The sequence below is a fragment of the Pelophylax lessonae genome (genome assembly GCF_965119305.1).
Source record: "Pelophylax lessonae genome assembly, chromosome: 4".
NCBI lineage: Eukaryota > Metazoa > Chordata > Amphibia > Anura > Ranidae > Pelophylax > Pelophylax lessonae.
The window spans coordinates 221,119,996-221,132,513 of NC_138771.1; the positions used below are offsets into that span (position 1 = coordinate 221,119,996).

Consider the following 12,518-nt stretch of genomic DNA (forward strand, 5'->3'; position numbering starts at 1 on the left):
CTGAGGACTCGTGTATATCATTTATTTATAGAGAAATGATAATTATAATTCGTATCCCACCTGTTATCATCTGCCCTGTATTGCTATGCTCCTCCAATATGGCGCCGGTGTGCGTTCCACGCCTCGCTTCCGCATTCACCGGATGACGCGACGTCACCTCCGGAACAGACCGGACATGACGATATAGCCGCGGCATATGCAGAAACGAATAGTACAGGAAGCTGCAATGAATACTAGGTGGAGACTCGGGAAGCCATCTTGCTTAAGGGACATAATGTACGAATTACAGCCGCAAAAAAAGGCAGATATCACATAATGTCATATACAAATAACACCATTATTAATGGGGGATATCAGACATCACTACTCTATAAATGGGAGCCCATATTCACATATATTAAATATTATAAAGTATAAATATATTTGATGGGACCCTATAATGGTTAAAAATATAAAGAAATATATGGAAAATAACATTATTTTGTTCACCTATTAAAGCCCAAATGGGGCAGAGAATTATCTCTAACCCCACATTAATGTTAAAATTGTAAAGTAAAAATTATTATATATCTTATTAAAGACTATATATAATTTTGGACAAGAATAAACATCATTTAAAAAATCTATAAAAACTCATTATTATATATTTTTGAAAATAAATTCAATTAAAATATTAGGAAGAAAGGGAGAAATATTTAAACTACTGTAGCAGAAAGATAAAAAAAAATTTAAAGCATAGAGGGGACCAAAAACGCCATGAAGTGTTAATAAAAGCGTTAATGTCCCACTCTATATTTAATCCATAAGGATAATATGATTTCAAGGTATAAATCCAGAAAGTTTATTGGCGTGAAACACCCCGTAACTTGGTCAATGATTTGAAACAATGACCCCTCTGGATTTTTGTTATGGTACTGTAGGTAATGTTTGGACACATTATGTTTATCTTTAACTTTTAAAATGTTACCTTTTAAAATGTTAGTGATGTGTTCATTTGCTCTTACATTAAAAGGCCTAATAGTCCAGCCTACATACTGTTTACGACAAGGGCATGTTAACAAGTACACCACATAAGTGTTAGTGCATGTAGCAAAAAATGTAATGTTGTAAACACAATTCATGACAACAGATTGAAATTACAAGTATCTCTTTCTGTTGTCACAATTAACCTTACATACCCTACATTTCCGGCAGGGGTAAAAACCAACTAAATCTGAAAAAAAATTGGGTCTGGTGGGTTCATCTAGTATATTAGGGGCCAATTTACCCCTAATTGAGGAGGCCCCTCTAAATGTAATGATCGGTCGTTCTGGGAGAACTGAATTAGGGACCCGATCATTCTTGAGCACGTCCCAATGTTTATAAAAAATCTGTTTTATTGATTTATGTTGAATGGAAAACTCAGTAAAGAGAGACCATTTCATGAATTCAGAATTATCCTTTTTAGTATTAGACCTACTTAAAAAATGAGCTCTATCAATCTGATATACCCCTGTGATTGTAGAGTCAAGGGAACTTGAATTATAACCCTTCGCTACAAACCTGCTTTATTTGTGTCCTCTGTGTTGACCTTAAAGTGAACAACTTAACACCGAGTTCACTATATGGACCCCTTATGTATTTTATACATGTTGATCATATCCCCCCTTAATCTCCTCTTCTCAAGAGAGAATAAATTCAGTTCCTCTTATCTTTTCTCATAGCTGAGGTCCTCCATGCCTCTTATCAGTTTGGTTGCCCTTCTCTGCACTTTCTCCAGTTCCCCGATATCCTTTTTAAGAACTGGTGCCCAAAACTGAACTGCATATTCCAGATGAGGTCTTACTAATGATTTGTACAGTTGCAAAATTATATCTCTCTCTCTCTGGAGTCCATGCCTCTGTTAATACAAGAAAGGACTTTGCTTGCTTTGGAAACAGCAGCTTGGCGTTGCATGCTATTATTAAGCTTATGATCTACCAGAACACCCAGATCCTTCTCCGCTATGGATGGTGCTGCGATCTAATTTGTCGTTCCTGCCTAAGGTTGTTTCTGATTTTCATCCGAATGAAGACGTAGTGCTCCCGTCACTCTGTCTGAAACCTTCCCATCCCAAGGAAATTGCTTTGCATTACTTGAAAATGGTTCGGGCAATGCAAGTGTATTTGGAGGTTACTGTGTCCTTTCGTCGAGTTTTACAGAGTGGATGTGCTGGTGTCTGCAGATGCTTCCTTTGGCTGCAAGGTGTTGCAGGCCACCGTGTAAGGAGCAATTTATTTTTCGCTCCTCCTTTATGGTTTTGTTACTTTTGAGCCGCAGTTGTTACTTGTTGAGCTCCATGTTTTGTTGTTGGCTATGTTAGCCGTGGGAATTGCATTCCTTTTGGTTTGTTTTTTCTTTTCCCACACCTCAGTGGTTACTGCTTTTGGATGTCCCAACCATCTATGAATAAGCAGCAGCTACGTCCGTCGGTGGACGAAAGAGAAAATTGAATTTTTGTACTCACCGTTAAATCGATTTTCCACTGACAGACGTAGCTCCCACCCCTCTGTTTTTTCGAGGGTTTTTTGGTTATTCTCCACTGCTTGCAACTAAACTGAAATTGCAGTCGTGAGGCCGAGGGTAATAGCCTGGGGGTACCGCCTCCTGGGTGTGTCAAAACATTTTGCTCTGCCTGGTCACTCCTAGTGAGAGGGGCTTATTACCCAACCGTCTATGAATAAGCAGCAGCTATGTCCGTCGGTGGACTCAGAGAAATGGATTTTACGAGAAGTACAAAAATCCCATTTTTTTGCGGTATAAACAAAAAGAGCGACAATTTTGAAAAAAAAACATTTCTCTTACGTCCTCTGACAGACGCAGCCCTTCCAAGTTTAATCACAATTGGGTAGTGGCGCCCTCTGCAGGAGCAGGCTATGTAGTGAAACTTCATTAAAAAAACCTTCACTAGACACTCCTTTGGGGGCTGTCCCTTCAGACATTACCCCTAGACACATAGAGCTTACTCATCAGTTTCTTGCTGCCTAGCTTAGAAGTAGGACCTAGGTTTCCCTGCTGGGACTCCGGTCTCAGTTTTTATTTTTTCTTTGAGAAATGTTTCTTTTATTTTTTCTTCACTCACTATCGCTAGCTAGTGTCAGGGGATCTTCCTGGTGAACTACAAGCGACAGCCAGGCTGGGCTTCGCACTGGATAATCTAGATCCTTATGGTACCCCAGCCTGGCCTACAAACGTGCACAGGTTGTGGTCCGCCCAGGCCTCGCCACGGTGGTGCCCTGACAGATGGGGATGAGCCTGTGGAGAGCATCTTCGCTGGGACGCAATCAACATGGAACGCCCTGAGTTGCAGCGTTCCCTCTTGGCTGACAGCACCCCCACTCATTGTGGGAGGTGAGCTGTATCAGAGCGGAGCCCGCGGTCCATGGTATGAAGAGTGATGCTACCCCCCATGTCCCTGGAACAGTCCTGTGAGGGGGGTGATGTGGGCCCACTCTTGGGGATGTCAGAGCTGTGGTCTCTGTGCTATCCCCCTGGCCGGTCAGGACGGATCCTGCCTCCCTGCTCCATATGGGGGCGCTCTTGCGGTGGCCACTGCTTGGGGGGGGGGGGGGTTATGGCTCCTACCTTATCCTGGGGGTGTCCTGTGGTGGATTCCCACAGTGGCCAGGGTCCCTGGGCTCCTGATTGTGGGCAGCCTGGCTGCATCAGTTTAAGGGCGGCAGCCATTTTTGACATGCTGTGTGCTTTTGGCGCCGGTTTCCGGCACCATCTTGGATGTGGGCAAGCCGCATAGTGAGGGAAGCAGCCATTTTCCCTGTGCTTCCTCTATACTTTCTATTGGCACCATGTTTTTGTGCTCAGAGCTCTTCGGCCTCTAGTGATGTTAGGTCATTTCCTCCTGCCATTTTCACTTGCTGCAGAGAAGCGTGGAGAGTGGTTTGTCCTTCTCTCTCAGGCACAGTAAGGGTTTTTTTTTGGTCTTTTGGGGTATTTCCTCAGACACCTTTTCTTTGATCAGTTTATCGCCTTAGTAAAGGGGGACTCCAGCGGCAGCGCGGGATCACGGTGCGGACCGCCATTGTGGATTTAAGGGGCCAGTATTCCTTTTTTTTTTGTATCATTGCCGTAATAGAGTCCCAGAATGACAAATTTCCCACTGATCTGGTGTGGGCATCCGTGACTTCCGGATCACCTTCCCTTGCATCTTTATCTGCAGCCATTGAAGCTTTGGCATCCAAAGTTGATCTTGTCATGTCACAAAATCCTATTTTAAAAAAGCCGATACCCTCTCAGCCTTTGATTCTGAGCCTGATGTGGTTGCCACGGACACTGCCCTTTCTGAGGGATCCCTGTCCTCACACTCTGATGGTGGGGAGGATGAGTCCTCCTCCACTGCAGTGCGGAAACACGCTTTGGTTGAAGCACTTGTTCGCTCCGTCAGGGAGACTTTGAACATTGATGATGAGCCCACCCAATCAGGAAAGTGGTTTGTCTTCGGCTCCCGCAAAGCCCAGAATTCGGGTCAGGTTTTCCCCTGTCCTGTGGAGTTTTGCTATATCGTGAATGAACAGTGGCGACCCATTAAGCACGTGCTGGCGGTGCCTAAGCGTTTTCAACGCCGCTACCCTTTTGCGAACCCAGTTTCCAAACGCTGGACAATGTCCCCTAAGGTGGACCACACTGTTTCTAGGTTAAAAAAATCCACGGTGATGCTCGTGGAGGACTCCCCGGTGTTTAAAGACCTGATGTACAGGCGCGTGGAGTCACTTTCTTGCCACATGTACTTGGTGGCGGGCTCGCTCCTCAAGCCTGTGTTCGCTTCCATGCTAGTTTCTCAGACGGTTACGGAATGGATCAAGGTGCTTAAGAGCAACTTGCTGGCTGAGTCGGTCCCCCCAACCCTCATTGAGCTCATGGACCAAATGGCCCAGGCCATGGTGTAGCTGTGTGATGCGGCCCTGGACGAAGCTACCCTGGTCGCACAACTTTCTGCGGTGGGGATCGCACTAAGAGCTGGTCGGCAGACCATGCCTCTAAGAAGACCGTGTCTGATATCCCCTATTTGGGGGAACGTCTTTTTAGGGACTCCTTGGATGAGATGGTCAAGGGTCTCACAAGGGGTAAGAGTACCCTTCTACCCCAATCCCCGAAGGGTAAAGCACCCCCGCGCGGCGGGGTCCTTCCTTCAAGGCTCACCGGAGGGCTTTTTCATGTCTCAGGGGCGCAGGAAAAAGGCAACTCCTTCAAAGCCTCTGGCAGTAATAAGAAGACTTGCTCAGGTAAGCCCAAGGCCGGTTAGTCTGGGAGCGGCGGCCCAGTCTTTTTCCACATGATGTAACGCACTCACCCGTTTCAGGGGTGGGGGGACGTCTGCGTTACGCTCAGGAACCCTGGACGTCCCTGATTCAGGACAAATGGGTTCACGGACTTATACATTCAGGGTACAAGATAGAATTTCGATCTCGTCCAGCATACAGGTTCTTTCCATCAAATCTCCCTCTGTTTCCAGATCGTTTAATGGATCTCAAGGGGGCAGTGCAAAATCTTCTTACTCACAGCGTTATTGTCCCGGGTCCACAGCGGGACAGATTTCACAGGTTTTTATTCAAACCCACAGTTCCAAACAAGGTCCCTGCAAAGGAAGATCCTGACCAAATGGAACAAGACTACCCAGTCTCTGGAATATTAGATGCGGCTGAGTCGGGGAACAAGAGAGTCTTTGATATGATGGCTTCATTCTCCGGTGCTTAGGCTGGGGAAAATCCTTCCTCCCCTTGTATTGGACAGTGGTCACCACGGATGCAAGCCTGTCCAGCTGGGAAGGTGTTCTCGGCAAGCATTCTGCTCTGGGGATCTGGATGCTGGAAGAGTCCAGACTACTGATTAATGTCTTGGAACTCCAAGCGACCAGACTGTATCTGGATCATTGGACAGATAGTCTTCAGGGTTGTCCAGTGTGCATTCAATCGGACAATGCCACATCCATGGCTTATGTCAATCATCAAGGGGGCACAAGAAGTGTCCGGGCGGCTCTGGAGGTAGCAGGCATTCTAAGATGGGTAGAATGGTTTGTTTCCGCCTTACACATTTCCGGGGTGGAAAATTGGCAGCTGGATTATCATGCAGATGAGACCTCTGTATCTCTGTCATGCAGGTGTGAGGTGAGCTCAGAAATACTTTAATTTCCATAAATAATAATGCAGGTTACAGCTCAGACATACCTCCACATCCCTAAATGCAAGTAATTTGTGAGCTCAAATGTAATGAAGTTGTGAGTGTAGACAACCTTTTTTTAAATCCTTTCTATCATGCAGGTGTGAGCTTAGACATACACCCCTCACATTTTGGTAAATATTTTATTATATCTTTGCATGTGACAACACTGAAGAAATGACACTTTGCTACAATGTAAAGTAGTGAGTGTACAGCTTGAAATAACAGTGTAAATTTGTTGTCCCCTCAAAATAACTCAACACACAGCCATTAACGTCTAAACCGCTGGCAACAAAAGTTAGTACAATACCAAAGTTAAAATGCCCAAATTGGGCCCAATTCACCATTTTCCCTCCCCGGTGTCATGTGGCTCATTAGTCTTACAACGTCGCAGGTGTGAATGGGGAGCAGGTGTGTAAAATTTGGTGTTATCACTATCACTCTCTCATACTGGTCACTGGAAGTTCAACATGGCATATCATGGCAAAGAACTCTCTGAGGATCTGAAAAAAAGAATTGTTGCTCTACATAAAGATGGCCTTAGGCTATAAGAAGATTGCGAGGACCCTGAAACTGAGCTGCAGCACGGTGGCCATGACCATACAATGGTTTAACAGGACAGGTACCACTGAGAACAGGCCTCGCCATGGTCGACCAAAGAAGTTGAGTGCACGTGCTCAGCATCATATCCAGAAGTTGTCTTTGGGAAATAGATGTATGAGTGCTGCCAGCATTGCTGCAGAGGTTGAAGGGGTGGAGGGGTCAGCCTTTCAGGGTTGCAATATTGTTATTTTTTCAAAATTGTCACTCTTTTTTTGTTTATAGCGCAAAAAGTAAAAATCGCACAGGTGATCAAATACCACCAAAAGAAAGCTCTATTTGTAGGGAAAAAAGAACATCAATTTAATTTGGGTACAGCATCGCACGACCGCACAATTGTCTGTTAAAATAACGCAGTGCCGAATCGCAAAATATGGCCTGGTCAGGAATGGGGTAAAATCTTCCGGTCTTAAAGTGGTTAAAAATACGCTCATTGAGAATTTTTTTGTCAAAGACATGTAGCTAAATACATTTTGGCCTAAATATATGACAAAAATGTAATATATTGGATATTTTTTAACTGTCAAAGTAGAAAAATATTGTTTTTTTTTCAAAATTGTCAAATTTTTTAGTTAATATCCCAAAAAATGAAAAGCGCAGAGGTGATCAAATACCACCAAAAGAAAGCTCTGTTTGTGGGAAAAAAAGGATGTAAATTTAGTTTGGGTACGGCATTGCATGACCGCGCAATTGTCAGTTAAAGTCGCACAGTGCCGAATCGCAAAAAGTGGCCTGGACGTAAGGCAGGAAAATCCTCCGGTGGTAAAGTGGTTAAGGCAGTGCTGGAAAATAATGGTTTGCCACAGAAAATATTGACACTTTGTGCCCAATTTGGACATTTTAATTTAGGGTTGTACTCACTTTTGTTGCCAGTGGTTTAGACATTAATGGCTGCGTGTTGGGTTATTTTGAGGGGACAGCAACCTTACACTGTTATACAAGCTGTACACTCACTACTTTACATTGTAGCAAAGTGTCATTTCTTCAGTGTTGTCAAATGAAAAGATATAGTAAAATATTTACAAAAATGTGAGGGCTGTACTCACTTTTGTGAGATACTGTATTTCCATATTCTTAAATGTAATGCAGGTGTGAGCTTGAATTTGCAGCAAAGTTTTTTTTTTTTTTTTTTGCATGCGCTTGAAGCCTTGCCTATTGTATAGTCATCATCTGTGAATAAAGTATTGCTTTTGAAAGTATTAGGTTTGAGAGTAATGGGTGCTTTTAGTCAAAGGAGAACTGCTTTTTTTTTTTTTTTAAATTGCAGATGGATTTGAATTCAGAGGGTATTTACAAGTGATAAATAGTCACATATTTTCTTTAAGGCCTTGTTCACACTGGCGCTCCGACTTTGAGTGTACAAGTTGCATCCCATTAAGTGCAATGGAACCATTCTAATAGGAGCAACTTAGAAAAAGGTTCCTGCACTACTTTTGGTGTGACTTCCGCACGACTTGCATTGACTTCTGTTAAAGAAGTCGTATGCAAGTGGTTCCGAAGTCACACTTGGATGCCGGCTTCGAAGTAGCATCAGTGTGAACCGGGCCTAAATTAATCTTCCAACCCCCCTGGGATAATACCTCCCTCCCATTCTAGTGATCTTTGATCTGACAAGGTTCTAGCGAGCTCGTCTTCATCCTGCTTTATGGGCCACAGTACTATTCTTTCCTCTGGGTAGCGGTACCCATGACAGCCTCTGGTGGTTCCTCAAAGCACTGTTTAGCTATTGTAATGGTGGGACCATGGTACACGGGCAATATATAGAACAGCAAGCGAAGACCTTGCTGGAGGAAAGATTTCTGAATTTTGAAGGAGGATATGTATTTCTCAAGAAGGCTGCATTTGTGTGTAATAGGGATATGTTTGACAGCTTCCCTAAAGATAACATCTTTTAAAATATTGCACCAATGTGGTTTACATATAAAATATTTATTGGGGCTCATCTCCTCCCTTGGTGCCTACTCTGGTATATGAATCAACTAAGACAAATACTTGCTTTTCTATAGCAACCCCAATGTTCCACTTTATATGGCTCCTACTCGTGTAAAACAGGTAACTACATTTCGGTACCTAGATTTCGAGGTGCAAACAGACTGATTGGACAAGTCAACCTCCTGAAAATTTACATCTCCCCAAATTTCTTTTTTTTTCTTTTTTCATCTAACATCGGTTCCTTTCCCATCTACATTTTTTTGTAAAATTCAAAACACTTCCTCATCTTTTATATGTGCTTGCCGAACCCCTGGGCTAGCAAAAACTGTTCTATCTCTGCCTCTAACACTGGGAAGCTTAGTTCTCCCCAACTTTTCACTTGATTACTGGGCCGAGGTTCTGGTTTAGTTTTTTTGAGCAGTTTGCCCAACACAAGAATAATGCAGCAGTTACCTTAGAGGTACCCCTGATAGGGTAGAATGCTGAAATTAGCATTGAAATTTGCTGAAGTTTGCCCTTCAGCTCTAACCTGGCTATCACCCCCCCCCCCATGAAAACGACGTTATTGGTGTGGCAACAGGCTACTGCTTGATATGGCTCAGCAACAGCATACTCTCCCCATACCCCCTTGTGGGGTAACCCCAATTTACCCCATCTTAGTTCAATACCTAATCCTACACTATGGGCTAACCATGAAATTTAAAACTCTGCAACATATAATGCCACGGGGTTCCCTTTTCACTTTTGACTCGCTTAGAAACGGTTTACCAACTTCTTAATGGTTGTGTTTTTTTAGATACTTGCAACTAAGACACATAGTTGGCAAGCAGTTTACACTAACCTCCCTAAAGCTGTACATTTGGCTGAAATGATGGATAAACCTATTTCTGCCTTCTAATCTGTTATATATCACTTCCACAGCTAGAATAAAGACACTGTATCACAAGTACCAAGCTGTTATCCTGTCTCTTTAAGAGGACAATTTGGGTGAATGTTTACAAAGATTTTTACCCGTCATTATCTCTGCCAGAGATAGATTTAACTTTTGCATTTTGGTCAATACACCCCTCGTCGATTAACAACTATTTATCCTCAAGTACTGCACTTTTTGCGACAGATGTGGTACAGAGCCTGTACATGTAGTGGGAGGATTGCCTCTTCCTGTTGACCGTTTAATATTTATCCTAGGTATTGTAGAAATAGCGAGACCACCGCTTTAAACAATTGTTTGCTTCTTCCAACACATTTAATGCCAAAAAGGACATTTTATTGAGAGGGAAGATGCAGACTCTACTTACTCTAGATTACTGAGCGATCAATTAACAGGGTCCTCCCGTTATAAAAACTTACCTTAGTAGGAATTGCCTCAAAAAGTTTGACAAAATTTGGATTGATGCACAAGGCCTTACTGTGTAAACTAGTCAGGTTTTGTTTCCGCCTTTTACCTGGTCCTTTTCTGTATAGTCTCTAATGCTGTTCCATATGCCAGACATGACTAGATTGTGATTGATATTTTGCCTGGTTTATTTTTGCTAGTACTGTGTGACCAGCCCTATAAATGCTTGAGCCACCATTTCCTCTCCCCCCTCCCCTTTCCTCCTTCCTCTCTCTTTTGTTATTGTCCCTTTTCCTTTCTGTCCCTTGCTATATAGCTCTTTTCCTAGAAACTGTGTCACACAGTGCTACTCTAGGACTGTATTATGATGCTAAGTTTGACTCTTGCTTGAATTTTTTGCTGCATGTGCTCCTGATTGAACATCTATGCATGCTACTACAATGTACCTAGTACATACCTTTGGTGATCTATGTACCATACCTTTAGATACCTTTCTATTTTATTTTGTTTTGGTGTAATTTGTACACCTTTGTTGTGCCTCTTTAACGCAATGTAAACTTTTTGTTTAACAACAAAAAAAAACCTGAACAAACTAAGAATATGGTGGAAAAATTGAAGACAAACTTAATTCCATAATGGCATACTGTACATTGTTAAGCAGCATGTCATAGTAAGATATAAAATGTCTCTATATAAAGGATTGTTCCCTTTCTTAGAGCCACAGAGCAAAAACTCGCTTTTCTAAAAGCCATTCTGTAGCACTTGTTAACTTTATGTTCATTTATCTTTTAGAATCTATAAATCAAGATGATCCTTCAAAAAAACTAAGGGATGTTATTCATCTTGCTGAGCTATGCATTGAGGTTCTGCAGCAAAACGAGGAACATCATTCTGAGGTACAATTATATTCTTAAATAAAATTTTCAATAGTAAGCTAAACGAATACCAGCTTTTTTTGAACATATAAACTATCTGCTACTGGACAGGATAAATGTGTACTGCTTAGAACAAATAGAGTACTTTACAACATCTGGCTTAACTCACAATGTAAATGAATTTTTTACCCTGCATCTGTTATGTGTGAACAAGTTCTCAAATTTTATTTTATACTGCCGAAACATCTGTCTCTAAAATATAAAAAAATAAACCCCAGGAGGAAATGTTCTCCTCCAAGAAAAGTCATTGATTTATTTAATTTTTTTTCTTTAGCAGTTGTGAAATATATAATTAAACGTTTTACATAAGGATTTTTTTCAGAGGCTTTCGTGAATAGCTAGACAGAAATACTTACATTTAATATAAGATTGCCATTTTTTTTTTCATAAAGTGACCTTTTGAGGATAAAGTGCAGAAACGCATCAAATTCAGCCTTTAATTTTTCTTATTTTTTATTGGTAGTTATGGGCTTTTGCAGTTTGCACATGTCTCTTTATACACCTTTACTAAACAGTTGAGAACTGCTGGTCTAGAGCACCAAAATATGCCTGCTCCTACACCAGGAAAACATCTTTTGTGTGCTTAGGGAAATCCTGAAAGCAGGCAACAGCTCCCAGCATACTACATACATACATCCAACAGAGATGCCTTTTAACTAGCTAGTAAGGTCCTGGCCATGCTCCAGTACGCTTAGGTTGCTTTAATCCCTATGAACATGCTCCACTGTGCCATTGGGAAATCCAGCAGTGTGTAGCCAATATGGAGCCAAGATCAAGAACACCGAGAAATGGCTTCAACTTGCAAGGAGGAAAGTTCAAGACTAATCTTGGAAAGTATTTTACCTAAAGAGTAGTTGATGCTAGGAATAGACTTCCAGCAGAGTCAATCATAGGTGGATTCAAACACGATTTTGGCAAACATAGATCTATACGCAGACAACAAAAGTAAAAAAATAACAAAAGACAAAAAAAAGTATATAAAAAAAAAAAAAATTGACCAATAGGTCTTTTTTCTGCCATAACTTTTCTATGTTTCTATGATTGTTCACCACTCTAAGTGGTTACTAATTATGCGATTATCATGATTAATCAAGCATGCTGATCACAGACAGAGCAGTCACTGAGGGTTTGAAAAGTGTAAATACATTTTATGTGCTGCCTTTCACATTTATCTCCTCTGACTTACAGCAGCTACAGCTGTAAGGAGAGGAGATTGTGCCATAGGCAGTCACAATGTAAAAAATGGTGATCAAATACCTGTATATTAGGTTAGCTAGTTATTAATTAGTTAAGTGTTTTTAACTGAGGCAGATAAATTTAGGTCAGTTAAATAATTTTTAGAATGTTTTTTTTATTACAACCATTGAACTGACACATAGTATAGGACAGCGATGGTGAACCTTGGCTCCATAGATGTTCTGAAACTACATTTCCCATGATGCTCCTGTACTCTGCAGTGTAGTGGGCATTATGTATTATGTAGTTCCAAAACATCTGGGGTGCCAAGGTTCGCCATCACTGGT

General features: G+C 41.9%; 1 protein-coding gene across 4 annotated transcripts in view; it reads left to right on the forward strand.

Moving 5' to 3' along the window:
- CADPS2 (calcium dependent secretion activator 2) overlaps positions 1-12,518 on the forward strand; it is a 1,183,693-nt gene that overhangs the window by 794,969 nt on the left and 376,206 nt on the right. For all 4 annotated transcript variants that reach the window (XM_082254958.1, XM_082254959.1, XM_082254960.1 and 1 more), the window contains exon 17: positions 10,853-10,956. In XM_082254958.1, coding sequence (XP_082111084.1) covers positions 10,853-10,956 — 104 coding nt within the window. The remainder of the gene's footprint in view (positions 1-10,852; positions 10,957-12,518) is intronic.